The sequence below is a fragment of the Haemorhous mexicanus genome, chromosome 1 (assembly GCF_027477595.1).
Source record: "Haemorhous mexicanus isolate bHaeMex1 chromosome 1, bHaeMex1.pri, whole genome shotgun sequence".
Lineage (NCBI taxonomy): Eukaryota > Metazoa > Chordata > Aves > Passeriformes > Fringillidae > Haemorhous > Haemorhous mexicanus.
This window is the reverse complement of record NC_082341.1, coordinates 18,275,826-18,296,531: the sequence shown is the minus strand read 5'-3', so window position 1 is coordinate 18,296,531 and position 20,706 is coordinate 18,275,826. Positions and strand designations below refer to the sequence as shown.

Genomic DNA, 20,706 nt, shown 5'->3' with positions numbered 1-20,706 from the left:
GATTTTCAGGACAGTTTTGTCAGTGACTTGTAGAGTGAAGAAAGGCAAAGCACTGGGCTTTTTTTAAAAACAGAAGCAACAAACGCAGAGATATCTGGGTGGTCATACAGGGACAGGTAGGGATGACTTTTGGGTCTATTTTGCATGGTTCTTGCCATTAAGAAGGTGCTTATCTGGAAATCCTGTTGCAGAAGTGTGACCAGACAACACTGATTTCTGACACTGGAAGATCTGTAAGGAATCTGATGTGGAGAAAATCCTACCTGACCTACCAGTAACATGCTTCAAGCACATTCAGGGATGCAATCTCCCCTGCCTTTGCCAGATATATGAACAATTTTGCACGATGATTTCTTGTCAGCTCATAAGCATGGCTCTCAAAAGGCTTATGGTGAATGCCATGGGACCCCCAAAAGATGAAAGCAGGACACCACAGGTCCTGTGCTGCACCCATCAAAAATACAGAGCTCCTTCTATGATCTTGCTAAGGTGTGGATGCACACACTCCAAACACCTATGAACACTTATAAAAAAATTGTATTCAGAGAGTGATTACTATAGAGAAAGATGTGAAAAACTTTGACAGAGAAACAGGAATAACTTATTTTTTGCATTGAGCTATCCTTCCAGGAGAAGGTTTATGGGTTCCTTGATTTCCTTGAATCAGAGTTAATGAATAAAACATGAGGGTCTTTCCTCAATCAAGCTATCCTATTGAGACCATAGATCTGGATTTGGAGCTGTCAGCTCAAGGCATGCACTTGCTCTGGAAAGAGTTGTGGCTCTTTTTCTGGAAGCCTTTTCGCTTTAGCCCTGCAAAGCTTGGCTTAATGCCTTCCTTTCAATATCTGTAAGAACTCGGGAGTACCTATCAGTTTGTTCTTTTCATGTTGCCAGCACATGCAAAATTACTATTTTCCAGTTTGAATGCCCAGCTGTGAGTGACACTCAGTTTAGGCAAGGAACAGCCAAAAGCAAGGCAAATTAAATGTTTTCTAGGGAAAACTGAGAGAAACCACAAGTTAGAATTTCTGTTGCCATATGTACTAAGGTTAACTCCCACCATCACTAAATTATTATTTGGGCTGACACTTAAGGCACTAAATCTTAGAACATTAGATTTTGATTGAAAACTTCAATTTTTTATGTGCTGGAAAGACTACAAACAACAGAGGTTTTGTTACTAAAGCTGGTTCAACACTTTACTACCACCACTGCCTATACTCATATCAAACAAGATGTCAGCAGATCTGAATATCTTGGTGTCAATGCCCCTTTGGGATTTACAAACTGTATACTCTGCTATAGGAATCTCATCTGACAGACAAGCCCAGGAACTTCTCAGGCACTGACAGATTCACCATGCTAAAATACAATGACTAGCACTGGCATTTTCTTTACAAGACACTTCTTGCTTTGATGATTTTTAATGCACTCTATGGAATTAATTGAAGAGATTGTCTTAGGAATATGCTCCAACTTCTAACACAGCTGCTGCTGAACTCGCTGTCTGTAGTTTGATGCTGGAGGTGGCTTGTTCTTTCCCAAACCAAGGGCCAAGAAATAAAAGCATGAATTTTATTGCAGAAGCACCAGCTGAGAGCACTGATTAGTATTTGTTTTTCTAAAAAAACATATCATCTTGGATTGCAAAGTACTTTAAGTTCTTAAGATGATGTCTTAGAATTGGATAAGTCATGTAAAATGAATAAAAATTTAGAGATTAGTAAGAATTTTGATGATTTGAAGTTTAGATACCTCAAAATAAAATTATATTGAAGGCTGACATCTAAAGAACAAACCTGGAATTTGCATTGTTTTCCTGATGCCTTGATATGAGCCTAGACTACAAATCTTTCTGCATTGAAAGCTCTGGGAGATATTGAAAAGTATCCTTATCAGAAAAAGCTGGACATGAATTCAGATGGTTTGTTATTAGAGAAATTGCTTAAAAGCAGGGATTCTCATTAATTATTTTGGATTTCAAGCTTTTATATGGAAAAACGCTTAGGGAAATATCAAGCATAGGTAAATGAAAAAGAACTTACAGAACCATCTGCTAAAAGTTCTTTATTAATTCTTTGTCCTGTACAGAGATCTCTACAAACTGCTCCTGAAGAGAGGAAAAGTCAGATCTGAGCCTGTCTCCTACTACAGCGAGTACCAGAACTTCAAGGGCAGTCAGCTGTGCTCTCCCTCATCCCCACAGAAGGCTCATTAGGCACACTGGGACATTGGTGCCCTCTGGTATGAGCAACTGTACTTTACTGGGCAAGAACCCAGTCTTCCTCTTCTGCCTGGCAGAACCCAGATGTAGGATTCAGCAATAACTTTAAGTAAAACCAGATGTGGTGGAACATAGTAAAAAAAGTTTCCCTTCCCCATAACAGCAGCAGAAGCATTTGTAACAGTAGTAAATCCTATTTTTCTACAGATTATTGGGGGTTGTTAGGTGAGCTGTCGGCCTGTTAATCTCTCATAATTTTGCAGTTTACAGAAGCTAACCCTGTAATTCTTCTAACAGAACTCTACTCTTGGATTTTCTAAGGTAACAAAGTATGTCAAATGACTTGAGAAGTAATCCCAAATTAAAAGAGCTATCCCATTAATTGGGCAGAGAGGGAACAGGGTGGGGGGGTTGGTAGAGGGGGTAGAAATCTTTCTGTAGAATACCCTTTACAGTGTCTAAAGCTGGGGGGGAATGCAAAAATTAAAATTTAGTGCTTAGTGAGGGACTTTACAATATCTGTTTTCTAATCAATTTTTTTCTGTTCTACTAGAAACAGTTAAGGCTCTCAAGTATTCTCCCATGAATATTAGAAGGATTCTTTTTCAATTAAACAAGAAAATACTAACAAAAATACATCATTTACCCTATCAAGGCAAAAATCTGTCATTACTTAGTAATCTGGCTTTTGGAATTGACACTCTAAAAAGTAATCTTCAATCAGAGATCCATATGTGCTTGTAACATCCAGCAGTACAAAACAAAAGTCTCTTTCCCTTTGATAATTTATAGTTTTTGTAAGTGGTTAAAATGGTTTTGAAGTTTTTCCACCATTTAAATGCAATTTTGATTCATACTGACTGATCATCAGTTGTGTTCCCCCTTTTAAGAAAAAACAGCCAGACCAGTTTTTAATTTAATGCAGTAACTGTTTTAGAATTTTTTTAAATATAACAACATTGTTTCTTTGCCTAGATTAAGGACCTCATTTATCATAACAAGTTTGTATAGGCAATCTTTGAACGAATCTCAATGTTTCACTAACTTTATACTGTATTTTCTATGCTGCTGTCCATTACAAAGCATGAAGCACAAAAAAGTCCACACTGTATTAGCAACTGCACTGTATCTCCACAAAACTTGAATCCCAGTTCAGTACTAAATGTCTCTTGGAGATGCCCAACTAGCTATGAAATATAGACAGATGCAGGACAGATTATCAAAACCATCTCAAAAAAGGGAGTTGGTTTGTGTCATGTCAAGGAAGGGAGCTCATTCCAAGAACTGTAATTGCCATTACTAGAAATGGCTTCCTGTAAGGCATGAACCATACACAATTTAAGGAATTCCTCTGACTCCTAAGTCAAGACTACTTGTAGGAAAAAGCCATGTACTTTGAGATTTAAATCTCTCTTCAGAGACCTAAGGAGATCTCTGTAAGACAAGTTTCATATATTAATTATTTCACATGTGAACTAAATCAATGCATTAAACAGTCCACAAAATTACTACAAAATGAGAAACACAATGTAAAGAATTAAAATTAGTATAGCCCACTACTTAGAGCATATGCTACCAATTTTTTTCATGAGGTAGGTTTTGTTTTATTAGTGCTTACTCATAAGGAAAGACTATTTGCCCTCTGGAACAACTCATCAAGGATATCAGCAGAACATTTTGAAAACAAAGGCATTTAAAATGAATGTTCTTTGAGACTGTGACTGATGTCTGACTAATGAACAAGGTAATTGGTTTATTTATCTAAACCAATCCTTTCTGCCTCAATAATGGGAATGACATTGTTCACAGTTGACTAGGACTCCCTTCCTGAAAATCACTATATAAGAAAAACTAGAGAAAGTAACTTGATATTTCTTCCATAAGCTTTCCCTTACTTTTACACTGCAAATAATTTTTCAATTTCATGTTTGATTCTAAGACAATCATTTTAACCAATAATAATTGAAATAAATTCCTTGAAGATAAAGATTATCTGAAAAAAAGTATATATATTAGATTCCCTTTTAAAATCACAGAGACTGTAACATTAAATTAAACGCAACTTCTACTTTTAATAGGGATAATACCTATCTTACACGCAAGGAGACAAATTTTCTTTTCGTTTAGTTCTGAAAAAATAATTTATTTTAAAAGTGAGTTCAAAATACATTAATATTTTAAGCATTTATTTTATTTTCTTTTTAATCAAATTAGTCCAGTAGAAAAAGAATTCAGAGTGATAAATTGCTTGGGCTGAGGAAAAAAGCAATACTGAAGGCAGACATTGTCTTCCCTTAGGTTAAAACTAACTATCTTCTGTTTTTCAATAAATATGCTTTAAACACTAAAAACCATGAGATTCTTTTTGTAATACATAATTTTGTTGTATCAAAACCAGGATGTAGTTACATGTTCTAATTTTGGGTTGTTGATTGGTTACATTACCAAAACACATAGCTACAAAGAAGTATTTTTGGGTTTAATCTGAAAATATAGACAATTCATCCAGTGACAGTTACTTAATGCAGTTTTATCATTGTTATCATTAATAAATCCAAACAGTAGTATAACATAGTTACAACAGCAATTTCTGCTGTAGAACAGCAGTGCATTTCACAGCAGAGTGGAATGCAGCACTTTGGATTATGCCAAGTTTGCCAGTTTTAACTCATTGTAGCATCTCAAGTCTAACATTTACTGAACTCTACCTTCCACTGTCTAGTAACGTCAAAAGCCCATGCTCTAAAGACAGTAAGCATGAATTGACATCACAATTTTAAGAGCAATCACATGTCTTCCTTCTTTATCAAGAAAAATGAAATCTTCATATAAAGGGATCAAGTAACTTCTCAAGCAATAGGATCCTGCTAGGTCCAAGAGCAGACCTGAACCAGGAATGCCATTTGATACATCTATTTAAACTGCTGACCTCAGCCTTGGTGCACTTCCTTTTAAACAGCTCTTCATAAACAGGATAATGAAAAATCATGGAACACGATCATGACAGCTCCAAAATAAAGCAACAATCCTCTTCTCCACTGACTGGCAGTGTCTTAGCAAGGCTACAATGGCTATAAACTGAGATTCATAACCTAATCTCTGTCTACAACCCTGCACATTTTAACACACCTATACATTTCTAACACATTGATCCTGAAAACGGGCAAATTGGGAAAAAGAATTGTTGAAGGACTCAGATATAGATTTTGGCTGCAACATTCAGTTTACTCCATCAGCAAGAATGGGAGTGTTATTGTACAAATGCATTTTGTACCATTTGTTTAGCTACATTAAACTATTTCTTAAAAATTCTCTTAATATATCTTAGTGACATAAATATAACTGCAACCCACATCAAAATAGTTTAAAAAAGCAAAAAATATGAGAGGAAGCAGTACTGGGTTACACAGCAAGCATTCTTTAGGACAGGACATCTTGCAGTGTGACTGCAGAAGGACTTATCTCCGTGACTGAAATGCTGTGCATTAGGAACTGTTAATGGAAAAGGGAACTGTCAGTGAGAACTGGCAAGTCAGGCTGAAGCAGAGTTCAGGGACTTTCTTTTGCGAAGGCAGAAAGAAACTCTGACTGCATGGAACAGCCCTGCCAAATCTAGAGCAATTTCTTGGTTTGCTGTATCTACTTTACACAAGCAATTTGTTTCCAGATCCTCTTAACAGCAGGAAAATGAGACATGATGAAGCAGGATGAAGCTCGCAGGCCATAGGTCACTCTCCTGTAACCAAAAAAAGCATGAGGGGAAAAAAGAAAAAAACAGGCTGTGGTCATTTCAGAAACCACACGTCATACAGACAGAACACTGAACCAACTGTTATCTAAGCGACTGGGCTGAATACAGAATCTCTTGCCAGAAGTGTCCAGACATTATTTTTCCTCCTTATTGCAAGAAGTATTACCCTGCAGCTTCAATAAATGTGGCTTATATGCAGGCACTTTAATGAGAAACACAGAGGACTAAAGATGGCAGAAGGGCAGGAACCAGAGGAAAGCTGGGGCAGGCTGAAAGGTTAAACAGAAAAGTGCATTTCATCAGTCTAGGTCTTTTTCAAAGTGAACTTACCTGAAAGTCTTGATCATCAATTCCAAATCTCTCTCTTAGATTGCGGAAAACCATTGGACAATATTCTTTAAATTTGAAATGACTTGGCATGTTTTCTCTGAAAGAAGATAAAACCAATTAAACTTCATTACTGCGCATATATAATAAGCAACGAGATTTTTGTTTCAAAGCTGTTCATAGAAAGCTCAGGGTAACAATCCTCTTACAATTTCTATTCTAATGCTTTTTTTTTTTCAGAGATTGGGTTATCTTATCTCGTTTTTCTTCACAATGTTTCATGAATGTTTATTAGCTCACTATAACATCATTATGTTGTAGCTAAGGAACTACAACAATGATGAAATGAACACAAACTCCATTTTGACAATTCTGAAATATGGACTCAAAAGAAGAAAAGAATGCTTTCCCACTGCCCTAAACTTCAAAGGTGAAATCTTAGATTGGATTATACAAGAATTACTATACATCAAAAAATACTAACAGTGCCAAAACTTCAAGAAAATTTGACTCATTCAATAGAGAACCAGTTTTAATATCCTAGTGTTCATTTTAGACTTATACAACAGAAAAGTTATTTTTACCTTTGTAACAGAGCTGAAGACCCAAAGTAGCAGTATTTTTCTTTTCTACATATATTCTTGAATAAAATTCAGGTTATACACACACCAATATTAATAGTTTTGTAGGTCTGTATGTACTGCTCATGAGGCATTTTATTTTTAAGAGACAACAGATATTACATGAAATTACCATAATGCTTTTGAAGCTTTTATATGATGGGTTTGATTTTCGTCTTATGGAAAATAAGCTGAACATTCCTCACACTTGATATAGGCTTTATATTCTCATTCTTATTCAAATACAACACTTTATAAAGAGCACATGAAGTTATATTTTTAGAAATGCACAAATAAATGCTTATATCAGCCATAAATACTCACACCAAGAAAGGATCACCTTCAGTATCTAATATGCTCATAAAGCAATAATAAACCATATGGAGGAAAAAATTCTACCCAGCAGTCTTTGCTGTTGCTTTTTAGAACAGCACAGACGGTTATGTTTATCTCAGGATTAACTTAATCATCAAAACTTCAGTTCCATGCACTGAAAAATAACAGAGTTCACAGTACTTCATAAAAATATCACTATCACTATCCACTTCTGCACAAAATTGTTACTTGCTTGTACTTACTTGTTGAAAAGGTGATTGTCCACCTTTATCTTTGAGTACGCTTTGAAATCATCTGGCATCAACATAACAGGGATTTGAACATGGCTCAGTTCATTGATCTAGAGAAAACAGAATATATTTAGTTGCTGCTGTCTTTGCAAAGATACTACATATATGTCTTAATCCTGAAAGTCTACTATTTCCTGTGTATATATCCCAGGAGTGAATGCAGGTAATGGAAGAATGTAAAAGCAATGTTATTCTTTCCAGATCAAACACAATCTCAAGAGTGACACTTTGGAAGAGAAGAAACAGCATTCCATATTTAGACTTGTTTCAGGAATAAAAAAGTGCTTTAAAGCACAGCTGGAGTGTACTTTTTATGGAAGGTCAATGACAATGCCAGCAAAATGCTTCCTATACCAACACATTGTTCTTGTTTTGCCAGTCAAGCTATGTTTTCCAAAGATAATTCAACTTCTTTATTTCCAATGACTATTTACCCCGGCAGCTTATGAAGAAATCTTATATGCCTGTGTCTTGAACTGTTTGTAGATAAAGTGAAATTTTGCATGCATGTGAATGTACATATTTTCAGTTCAATAAGCAGAAATTTGTTTCTTACAGTAGTGCAAAACTCAGAAGTTGTAGTATTCAGTATTTCCTTGATTGTTCACATTGGACAAACCATTTAATTAGATAAATTTTTGCTTAGAAATAGAGATGCACATAAGTACTAAGGTTTTCCTTATTTTCTTACATTTATGTAGACCATCTACTCTTTCTAGCTTTGAAATTAACATTGTCAGTATTCTCCAGATTAGGATTTTCCCACTTATATTTGTAATTTACTTCTGACCACATCTCTATTATAAAATGTAGACAACTTTACCATGACCTAGTTTGTAGGCATGTTTTTAGTATTACATGTATTAATCTACTCTTACTTGATTTAAGTTTAACTAGAACATGATAAATACAAGACAGAATTGTTAAGCTTGCAATGGTCCTTCCAAACCAGGAATGAGATACCCATTACAACAACAGTTACCAAATACCCATGACATATGTTTTATCCATGTTTTGATGGCACTCTACACTCTGGTCATGCATCTCAATTTACCCACTCAAATCTTTTTGCTCATACAGAGCACATTTTTCTCAGTAGTTTTCTACAGGGTTTATAGGGAAGTCCCACCCTTTAAGAATGGGAACATACACCGGTGCTGGAGGTAGCAACACAGGTGTGCTCCTCTGCTCCCTAGCACTGCTTACCCACCGGTGTTTTCCAACTAGGAAGATGTTAATTGCTTGTAAATGCTGCCCTGCTTAAGAGAGGCTTTTGGAGAAACCTTCACTGAAGCAGCTATAGGTTAAAAATACTGGAAAAAAAAAAAAAAAAAGCACTTTCTGCAAGCATGACCTTTAGAAGAGTTGAAGTTAAACAAAACAGGAGAAGAATGAAGAGTCCTCTAGCTCTTAAGCAAAAGAAAGAAACCTCCCTTTTGGCAGGAAGGTCAGGCAGTCTCCTTACCTTTCTATACTTTAAAGCCCCAGTAATGTTCCCTGCTATGCCTCATTTTTGTCATTCAGATCTTGCAGCCTACATGAAAAGTGCAAAGAATGCTTCTTTGGAAAGACCTGAAAAGTTCTTGATAGAAGCCTGGCAGCTCTAAGCAGAGCAGAGAAAGGAAAGAGAAATGTTGGGGATGAGCTCAAAGTGTTCCACTCCTTGGTGTTGTAGGGAGAATGCTCTTTTCCCACTCCAAAGGGAGAGAAAAAAGAAACTTCAATAAATTTTTGAAAACACAGCTGTACAAGCCTAATAAATCATGATGACACCTCATTAAATACAACATAAAATAACAAAACACTGATTGAAAAATCACTACATCCAACATACACGCTCTTTACTGAAGCTGATACTGCTGTACATCAATCTCACCCTGAAGTCACAAGGCAGCTCATGAGTCTGCAGAACCAGTCTAGCTGCTGTACAAACAAAACTAGGGACACTTAGATATATTACACAGAGAGATGAAATTCTGAATTTGTTTTACAGAATTACCATCTCTTTCAGATTGCCAGATCACACAACTAATTTCACACTTGAACAAAGAGTAGCAGAAATGTACATGCATATACATTACAGACAAAAATGATCCCAAGAACACCTTCGGCTGAATACCGTAAAAAATTATGAACTCATATCCTCGACTATCTTCAACAAGTTTGCTTGCAAAATTTCATTTTAGGTTATCAAAATTGCATTGATCCAATTTTTGTGTACTTGCTTTCTTAATTTGCTGATATGAAGTTTCCCTGCATACATCTATAGATTAGCTTTCATGCTGTGGATATTTAAATTTGTGCTACATAATGGCACAGTTTTACTTGTGCCTGTAGGCCTTACAAGCATCACCTACACAGTAGAATGAAAAAGCCTTTGTATGTGCATACTTTAGGGATTCTTTGATTTTAGGAAAAAAAATTCCAAAATACTTCTCCTAAGAAGTTCCCTACAAGATGTAAATGTACACTCTCCCCATTCCTCAGTCAGCAGGTTTGACGGTTTTGTTCTTTTCAGGAGGGATTAATTTTTCAGGGTGCTTTTTGTCTTGGTTTGGTTTTTTTTTGTTGTTGTTGTTTTTGGGGGTTTTTTGTGTTGTTGGTTGCTTTTTTTTAAGATTCATCCAAATTAGAGGTAAGTAAAAGTAATTCCTCTAATATTTCTAGGAATTCCTCTCTAGCAGAGCAGGAAAACAAGAAAGGTGATGAACACACAGTAGAAGTGACCTTTGGTAGAGCACACCAGCTGAGTAATGGCATATCCCAGCAGCACAGACCATTCACTAATTTAAACCTTTTGAAGTATAAGGTTTGGTTCTCTCTGCAATAGGACATTTTTGGACAAATTTGTTGAGGCTAGACTGGAAAATGTGCACAAGAGAGAATGGAACACCCGTGTCATTAGATCTTGGTGGAAACTGGAACCACATTGTGGTGGGGGAGGGAGACGAAACAATATCCAAAACACACCCCCCCCCCCACCCAACCAGCTCTTGAAAAGCTAAAAGAAAAGGGAAAGGTCAGAGGGATCAATTCTCCACTTTGCCATCACTGTGTGAAGAAACAGTCACATCTAAAAGACACTAAATATGAAATGCAAAGAAAACATTTTGAGTCTTCCAACTTATCTCAAATGAATATCTTGCTTCTTTTTCTGTGTTTGAAAGTTAAGCACAACAGAAAATGTGTTAAGACGCCTGTGATACCTTTGACAAGTATTATGTCCATCTCTTCATGTTACCCTTTAAATACAGTTAGCTCTCTTAGTAATAGCAAATGAGATGTGTGTGTGAGGATGAAAGTTCAGTGTTCCAAATTACAATAGAAACTGTTACAAGAGCTGTAATAATTACATAAGAAATACCCATTTTCCTCTAAGGAGTGCTTTTGAATGTAATAAAATCATAAGCAAGAAACAATTGCCCAAGAAATTGAGGTAAACAAGAGATAATTGCAAAGCATAAATGAAATTAAAAGAGCTCACTGGACAGAGGACTGAGGGTTCGGGATCAAACATTCATTTAACTGCAATTACTTCTGAACACCCACATGTACAGCATCTCTATAATAAATGCATGTGCATCATATCAGGAAAAATCTTTTAGTCCTGCAACCTACATCCTTTAACTGCCTTGAATTATTGTTGCCAATGCAAATTTTTGCTCCAGTTTGTCTTTTTTGAAAGGGACAAATCCCATTAAATAGCCTTAGAGAACGTATTGCTTTAAATATGAATGACTAAAATTTTAGTTGCAGAGTAACCATGTATATTATGTATAAATATCTCATGTGTATGTATTAATAACATTTGTAAACTCACACACACATGATATTAACAAGTGACTCAGAAACCTCCCTTTAAGTAATTCATTCAGTATCTTTTGTGATATTAGTATAAACACAGGTGGTTATGCGACTTGGAAACATTGCCAGACAACTTACAAGCTTTAGGACAGAAGAATGTTAAAAGCCTTAGACTGGCATTGCCCCTTTAAACATGCATACAAAAAATTGTGGCTCAGAGTGGTGGCTTGGCCACGAGAGGTGAGAGAGGGCTAAAGCAAAAAGAAGTTTTCAGGCAAAAAACAACTGATTGCAACTCATTTTGCTCCTGCAGGTTTAGCATTGAATTCACACTGTCAGGATAACAGAGGCTGTAATTAAACTGCAAATAAGGGAATAATAAAAGCCTACTGGACACTGAATAAATAGTAAGACTCAGCTGGTAATGATTTTGAAATTAGCACACAGAGAGGTGTTCCCACAAAGCCATCTTATATTGGTGACATTTCAAATAAGCTTCTCTAATTTATATGATCTGAAATCAAGCTATGACTATATCATAAATTGTTAGGCATTATTAATGGCCCTTATTTAATTCAGATACATTCACCCTAAACACCACATTACTAGGGCAATGCATAATTAAGCATTAGTTTTCATTCTGTCAGAACATAAGCAGCAATAAATTGCTTGTATGCAAAGCAGACAATGAGATATTTAAACTGCATATAATAAAGGCAATTTACAACATATATTGCACGTTTAGCTAGAAGAATCAGAACAATAATCCTGTTTTCCAACAGATACAAGCTGATGTTTACTGCTACAATGCTACAGCAAGTAACCTGTATAACACGTTACAGCTAATATTACTAATATAAAAACCCAAATCAAGGAATCAACCAACCAACCAAAAAAACCCCATAAAAAAACCCAATAAAGCTATGCACAATGTCCAAAATTTAATCCCAAGTAGACCACAAATCACATTCAGACTACTCAGCAATGCTTGGTTTCTTTTGAAACTCTTCCTATTTAAAGCCTTCATACTCTATGGGTTTTTTAGAATTTAATGTTGCAGCTTTAGTATACAGCATATATACTGTTTCCTTTTAACATCTCAGCCCGCCAGACTCGCTGAAACTATGGAGGGATGAGGTGTTTTCACACCGAACAGCCTGATAAAACATCTCAATTGCAGTTACAGCTCTTGGCAGTTTCACACACAGGAAAATCCCTGCTGCTCCTGATGCTGGATGTGGCAGAAGTTGAAGTGCTACTTCTTTTCAGCTGTTTATCTCCCAGCTCTCTTTCTGTGCTGAAAGCTAATTCACAGCAGTCTGATCTGTTGAGACAAACAAGCTACAACTGGTTTGTTACTCTAGGAGAAAGTCAAGCTCATTTTTCACAAATTTGTGTATTTTTAAACACTGATTTTGGAAGAAGTGGGAGTGATAGAGACTTCAGAAAAAAGAAATTATTGGGATGTAAAAACAGAACTGAACTTTTAACACCACCAACAGTACTGAGATTTTTATGTTCAGGGTTTTACTTTCTGCATCACAGCTTGTACTTTGGCAAAGAAACTTGCACAGAAATCTGAAGAGAAAAAATATCAAACCATTTTTTTGGTTCAGACACAAAGTCACCATTTTGAACGGGCCACAGACTTCCTCAACAGCACAGTTAACTCATTTACTGGTAGGTTAATGCTTATGAAAGCAAGCCTATGGGCTTTTGGTGGACTGGTCTTACAAAACGGGGCTGTAGAACAAGAACACAACAGAGGAAACTCTCTGGAGTATAAAACTCCACATTTAGGGTCTTCCAGCAGCTTCTTGACCCTGCAGGTCTTACCAAACAGAGCATTTTCCTGCTCACTAGAGCAGGCGCCTACAAGAGAAAGTTTCTTCAACTTATTCATTCTATTGTCCTGCAAAAAGCCCTTTCCAAAGCTGCTCCTATTTTGTAAGGAGCAGAGGTTTAGGTTAAAGCAGCAGGCCAAGTGGTGACAGGCAGAGCTATAGGCAGGCATTTACATCCTCTCCTTCCCAGATGTGGAACACACTGTGGTATTGCTACCAGGACAGTAAACGCCTTGTGCTGAAGTATAAACTGAAAGTGAAGTGATTATTTTACAACTCTTTGAAATCTACCTTGAAGGGTCTGAAAAGGGTGGATGAGGTCAGCAGCTAATCAATTTTGTGGAAGACATTTGCCTGTTACAGGGCAAAACCATCATTTGATAAATGTCATTTGACAGTTTAAATTACACTCAAACCCATTCTTGCAAGAGAAATAAAAGGTTAAGTTAAGTTCTGCTGTAGAGAAATAAATCAGTTCAGCAAAATACTCCTTAATATGTTTTAAATGAGGTTTTCATCATTTCAATCACACAAAAATTCATCTCTTTCCTCTACCTCCCCCTGCTACCCTGCAAGGTAAAAACTTCCAGGCTTTTTTTTTTTTTAAATTTTGCAATGCATTAAACTTTAAAGGGCATAGAAGGCTTCTATAAAAGGAATATCCAGTTACCTATTCAGAATCAAGTCCCCAAATTAATGCAATTATATGACTAAGAAAAACAGAGGGCAAAGCATTGAACTTTTTCTGAGTCTCTGGAATCATTGCAATTTAAAGTATATGAACAGAAAAAACCTAAAAAACCTCCCAAATTCAAACAAGTGACTGGCAGCTACATAAAAGAATCTAAATTTTACATGTCTCAAAACATCTACTGTAATTACCATGCAGCTTTGTGTTTTTTACAGTTCAGGTGATGCCTATCATTAGATTTCTGGTTTTCAATAAAATTCAGTAATTTAATACTAGAAAAGGAGGCCAAACTGTACCAAGAGTATTCCAAACTGCCTTAACATGTACTTTCCCTAAAGTACTAACCACAGAAAATCTGAAGTACTCTGCAAGAGTAAGAAATATGTATCATATTTACCAATACTGAGAAATGAACACCTTAATAACAGCTATCAGATTTTATCAAAAAGAGTACCAAGAACTTTGTGAAGTCTTACAGTCTGCCTCTGAATTGTGAAGTCTTACAGTCTGCCTCTAAAAAAAAATAAACCAAAATAAATCCACAGCAGACCCCAAATATTTTCATGAGGCTTCTTGGCTGCTGTTTTCCACAGGAAAAGGATCTGTTTGGGCAGGGAAGGTCTGCAGTATATGCATCCATGTGGAAAACAGGATATTGTGACATACTCAAGAAAGCTCTGGACAGGATATTGTCCAAACACAGTCCTAAAACACAGCAAAGAAATGGTTTCCAAAATGCATTAATGTTTGTTTTTAAATTTGGAGTATCAGGGTCCAAAAATCTAGACAAAGGATTTTGGTTATCACTCCTGTTCAGAGAGTTTGGAATGTCAGAGTTTAAAGAATCTATAACAAAAGCACTTAAATTGCATTTCCTTCCCAACTATTTTGATTGAAAACTTTTAATTCTTTAAGTCTCTTGGACACTTGTACAGTCTAGAATATCCAGAACAGCTGCTGTACACTGTTAGATAAGCATTAAGTCACATTTCTACAGATTTGGTTAAAGTTCCCATGAATCTCCTTACACATTTCATTGAGTGCAAAAATTTACACTTCATAATGTGCCAAATAATCAAAGGCCAAAAATAAATTAAGCAGCTCAGATATAATGTCTGCCATGATAATCCCTCATTCTCCTAAAAGCTAGGTCAAATGGCATAATATGTACAAATACATTAATGCCCATTAATGAACTGGGAAATAGAATAATAGAAATATTACTTGTTTGTAGTGGAGATTTTTGACAAGCTAAATAATTCTAGTAGCAACTGGCTGGCACACAAAAAGAAAGTCCTGTCTCAGTCCAAAAGAAAATTGTAAAAGACTGTAAGCTCTTTGTACTTGGATGAGTAGTGAGGCACACTTTAGACATGAGCTCATCCTTGTTTGCAAATGAAATTGTTAAGAAGACAACAAGACAAGGGACACAGCTCAGACAACAATTTGCAAGCTATTAGCTTGCCACAAATCTGATAAAAGAGCATTTTATTTTTTGAGGAAAAATATCAAGTCATCCTCTTGAAACTTAAATTTGTGCTGGGAGGTTGATGCACTTTGACAATTTTTCATATCAATGGGCATCCTCAATTATTGCTTGGAATAGTGATTCAAAATGCACACACTTGTCACAAGGTCTGATTGCCATCTGGTCTGTATTTTTCTAATTAAAAAACAAAATGCTTATCTGGCAACAGATAAACTTTTAGCTCACTTGACTTTGTCCTAAAATCTTCACAACAGAATGACTAAAAAGAGGAAGATGGTAAAAAAATGACTAAAAAGAGGAGGCACCAGGTATTTATTATGACATAGAAAGGTTTGAAGAAGACAAGTTCAATTCTATATACAAAGTAAAATTTACAACTCACAGACAGATGTTCTGCTAAGTCTCTAAATTATCTAACTTGTGGATTCTAGAAGAAGAATTCAACAAGGAAGAACACAATGAAATAAAATTTTACTTATATAATGAATCATGTTACTAAGATTTGGAGAAAAAGCAAACTTGCCAAGCAACCAGAAAACAAGCCTAAAGGAGTCTATTAAATAATGGTCATCTCACAACAGTTTTTAAGATTATATTTTTCAAGTATAATATTTCTGAAAAGGAAAAATGACGTAATGAAATAAATATAAAATTCTAGTATGCCGTTGAACAAACAAGGAGATGTTGTAACCTTATGTGAATGCTATAACTAAAAAATGAAAATCAATAGAAAAAACTTCTCTTCAACACAGAAAGGCAAAGTATAATGGGAAGAGAAACCTGAGGAACCCTTTTGCCTATAACAAAAGGGGGTTTAATGTGCTGTCATATATTCCAACCCTCACAAATATGTTATTACTTAGAAAACTGTTGACTTGTGAAAAGATGACATTAAAGCACGATTCCTTCTGGCCATTTCTGACTATGCATTAGGTGAAGACTGGAACTGTGAGGCAAATTTTCTGCAAACAGCAGCAATGCTATTTGCATAATAGAAATCTAATTTAAAAAGTTAATTAACTGACCAAGAGTGACACTGGAGGTACACGAAGGTCACACCACCTGTATTTCTGTGCTCTGTACGGCGGTGCAGCAGTTGCTCTTGGTAACATGGACCAACAGAAAAACTGGAGAGCACAAGGGACAGAACTTGCTCTGCCAGCTTGTCTTAGCCTGCAGCTAAATGAACCTTTTTCAGCCTCAACCTAAATCTCCTATCCTTCAGAAGTAATAACTTTACATGTAAGCACCATGCAAAAATATTGTCCTAGAGGTCCAAATGGGTAAGAATTGCATTTCCTTGGTTTAGAGAAACCCCTCCATTCACCTCTCTGATGCATCTTGGTTGTGGCACTGTATTTCTCTTGTATTTACCATACAGTCTTTTATTTCAAAGTAGTGTAATGCCTGATGTTGGGCTAACAGGTCTGTAGTCACCTATGAGGGTTATCAGTACTTGAGGTGATGCGTTCCCCTCCATACCCTGTTCAGGCTGCACTGTGATCTGAGAACTGCTCATTAGGTCTTGAAAACAGCACCTGGGCTCAGCTCCTCGTGAGCTTATCAGAAAGACTATCTGTTCCCAGGAATGGCTAATGAGCTCCTGTTTCCCTTACGAACAACGTTGGAAAATTTTTCTTGCCTGAATGGCATAACATTCCTGTTCTTACACTTTCAAAGAAAGTGCCGACCCAAACTGTGGCCAGGATGAAACTGAAACAAACAAAACAAATTATTTTGTTTTGAAAACAAATTATGACTAAAGCCCACTCTCTTGTGACCCTATAAACAGTGGTCCAAAATGAGCTCTTCTGGGCTGCAGTGGGCTGTGGCCAGTGACCTCCCTCTGACTGGGGCCTCTCAGAGCCAGAGAACCCTCATGGCTTGCCAGACTTGGAGTCTGAACAATGAGTCCTGGACTTACACATCCACTCCTCGAGGCTCAGCCCTTCACCCATCAGGAGATGCAGGACACTCAAATCAAGTCTTTCACTGACCTCTGATGGGAATTTTTCACAGGTGCCTTGCCTGCACTGACTCTATGTCTGTGTGCATATGCTACAGCAAATCTGAGAGGAATGCTGCTTTCTTAGATGTTTAACTACCCTGGATATTGAAGCAAGATAGGCCTGTAAGTAAGCTTGTGACATATGACTTAACCTTACTTAAATACTGCTAAGCGTTCTTTCGCTGAGTTGCTAAGTATAACTTCAAAGTTACAAAGTTAGGTTACATGCTAGTAAGTGTTATTCCTTTGTTAAATTGTCATGATTAAGTCATAAATTAAAATTAAGGTGTAAGTTAAGTTAGGTATAAATTAAGTGTTGTTCCTTCATTAAATTATCTGGCTTAAGGTAAAAGGCATAAGTAAAGTACTGTTGAGAGCTGTTAAATGCTGTTTTAGGCCATGTTCCTTTTTATCTCACCCTCACTGCCCTTAACAAACACATCCCTAGACAGTTCACAGTTCATTTCTGTTTTGATTGCCTGGATTTTGTTTGGTTTTGTTGTTGCTTGTTTTTCCTTGCTGTCCCTTCTGTCCTGTAAGTAGTAGAGTGAATCTTGCCAATGAACTTTGTCATGCTGTCACTTAATATTAAATCTGGCTTTTGCTGATACCCTTGCCGATGATTTTTTAAGTGATCTCAAACACTCCTTCATAATAGGAAGCCATCCAGACAGTTTTTGCTACATGAAGCCACTGTATGAGCTTCATTGAAGAAAATGCTCTCACAGCAATAGCAGAAGCTCTTGCTGGTCAAGACACCATGACATCTGGAAGAAGACATGGAAGGCCTAAAGTCCCAAGGAAACCCAAAGAAAGCCTAAGCTGAGTAGCAAGCTCAGAACAGACATCTGGGATTGTTTAAAGGTTGTTTTAGCACTTTCCTGTCCACCTCATGGTCACTGACTTCTCCTGTATATAATTTCTAAATATGCATTAATCTCCCCTTCTCACAGACAGTAAAATACACTGTTGCTGTTTGGATATAAACTCTGCAGCTTCTGGCTACTGAAGCAACGAGTTTACACGCTGCTCCTTCAGTGTTTGGGAAGGACCAGTATCCAGGCATGGTTATAAAGAGCTGGGTTTTGCTACTGCTCAGGATCTCCTTTTTCCTCACAGAATCTCAATTTATTTTGGCAGCAATACCACATACAAAATTTCATTAATTTGTTATCATTACTCATGAGATATTAACTGCCTAGCTGCAACAACTGTAACATTGATTTTGTTGAAGGCCAAGTATTTAAATTACTGCACATTATTTCAAAACCCCAGAAAGCCTTCCCAGCCCTGCAGAAGAAGAGGGGTGTAAGGGGAGGGTGCAGCAGAGCTACCAGGGGCTCATTGTCTCCCAAGTCCTGTAACTCTCCTAGTTCAACTAAATTATGAGCTGAGATAATTATACAACTCAAGGTAAGCATCTTCTTTATCCCTTGATATGAAATATAATTTCTTAAAAGCAACATAATATAACCGTGCAACCCTTTTCCTCTGTTTACAGGTCAGAATTTAGCTATCAGAGGATTTCCATAAGCTTAGGGGGACAATAGGACACATTCAATGGGCGAAGATGACATAAATCCGCTTTCCATTTATACTTTTTATAGCCCACAAATAAAAAGCAACCCCAGTGGTTTTAGTGCTGTTAATCTGAACATGCACCAGTGCCACAGTGCCTCTGAAAGGAGATCAAACAGAAACTACCAAATTTGTCATTCAGTAAGCACAACAACAACAAAACATCGCTTTAACTGTAAAGCCAAACTGTAAGGACAAAGTTTTCTGCAGCAGTTTCTACTATGCTAGCCGTGGTAACACTGCTCCAAATCCAGTCAAAAAGCATTTCCCATGATGAGGTGGTTGGTGACAGTATTTGATCAGCTGCCACTCATTTCCTCTCCTGAACCCAGGAATCAGATTTCCACTACTCAGAGAGCAGAACCACCCCACAGAAACTCTCATCACTGACATTTGACTCAGGTTATGTATTGCTAATGAACAGTATGAGAAAGAAAATCTAGCTTTTTGATTATTTCCATATGTGAAAATCCAAATTAAAAACATTTAATGATTTAATTTATCCCTTAAGCAAGAATTTCATATACATACATATTTTATATATACACAGAAATAATTTAATAAAAAAGCCCTGAGCTGCCAACACCATTTTCAACCATTAATGCTAATCTGAACACAGCAAATTCTCCAATGCAAATTACAAAAAACAAACAAACAAACAAAACAAAACCAAAATTTAAGAGTTCTAAATAATGCACCCATGGTGAACACGACATTGCATTTTTGAAGAGCTGAAGACACACGTTATGAAACCAAGCAATATTTTTGGGAGCAGAGGCAGGAGCAGGCTGCCTGCACAGCACAAGGGCTGCTTAACTCAACTCACAGCTGCTTTGCATCATTGCACCAGCACAGGCGATCTGGAACGTGCACCCTCCTGCCCTCCACGTTCCTCTGGGCACACATACTCATTTTCCCCTTTTCAGGCTAAGAAATATTTTCTGAAAAACAGCGTTAAAAGGGAAATACTGCCCTTAGTTTTCATTTACATATAAAGATCTGAAAAACATACTTGATTTTTTTTTTCAAAGAGAAACTCACAGTAAGAGCCACTGCCATTTTTCTCAAGAAGACTGAGACCACAAGCTGCCATACTTTGTAAAATACATCATAAAACGAGAAGTAACAGCAATCTGCACTAATGACAACACAGACACTGATTTCTACACCAGCAGAAAAGTGAAGGGGCTGCAGGGTCAGGTGTGATGTGTTGGCCCTCCAAGACACAAGAGAGGGAAGTTCACATGCAGCCAGTTTAGGATCCTGCTTGTCACTTTTAATGCATCAGGTAACACACAAAACCCAGGATGGATTAAAAGTATCTACTTCAAGCTTGTAAGCTCAGGCTTTTATTTCTGGTATTTGATGCCCCACCATTATTTATGGAAACATTTATGATTTTGTACAAATTTGACTGAAAATGTGCAGTTAATACTGGGGCACTTTACAGGAAATCTAGAAGAAACACCTCTGTCTAGTTACAAGAAAGCTTTTGAGAAGAAAACAGGCTCAGTGAGCCACAGGTGTTCTCAGAAAAACATACAAAGGCCTGTGCTTCAAACAAGTCAGTGTTGCCACCATTGCCACAAAAGGAACATTTCACATCTGACCCATTTTTTTCTGCTTTTGCAGCAAGATTTTTCCCCTTCTGACATGCCTGGGTGTGTTGTCAGTTGTGTGGCAAACCAGAGCTAGAACCCCAACTAAACCTGCCAAAAAAGGACTTTTGTTCATTTGGATG

The 20,706-nt window shown here is 36.8% G+C and overlaps 1 protein-coding gene across 3 annotated transcripts in view; it reads right to left on the bottom strand.

The window, feature by feature from the left end:
* The window catches only part of PIP4K2A (phosphatidylinositol-5-phosphate 4-kinase type 2 alpha), a 107,627-nt gene that overhangs the window by 43,011 nt on the left and 43,910 nt on the right, over window positions 1-20,706 (bottom strand). For all 3 annotated transcript variants that reach the window (XM_059841851.1, XM_059841843.1, XM_059841860.1), the window contains exons 2-3: window positions 7,504-7,601; window positions 6,309-6,405 (exon numbers count right to left, since the gene is read on the bottom strand). In XM_059841851.1, the coding sequence (XP_059697834.1) occupies window positions 6,309-6,405; window positions 7,504-7,601 (195 nt within the window). The remainder of the gene's footprint in view (window positions 1-6,308; window positions 6,406-7,503; window positions 7,602-20,706) is intronic.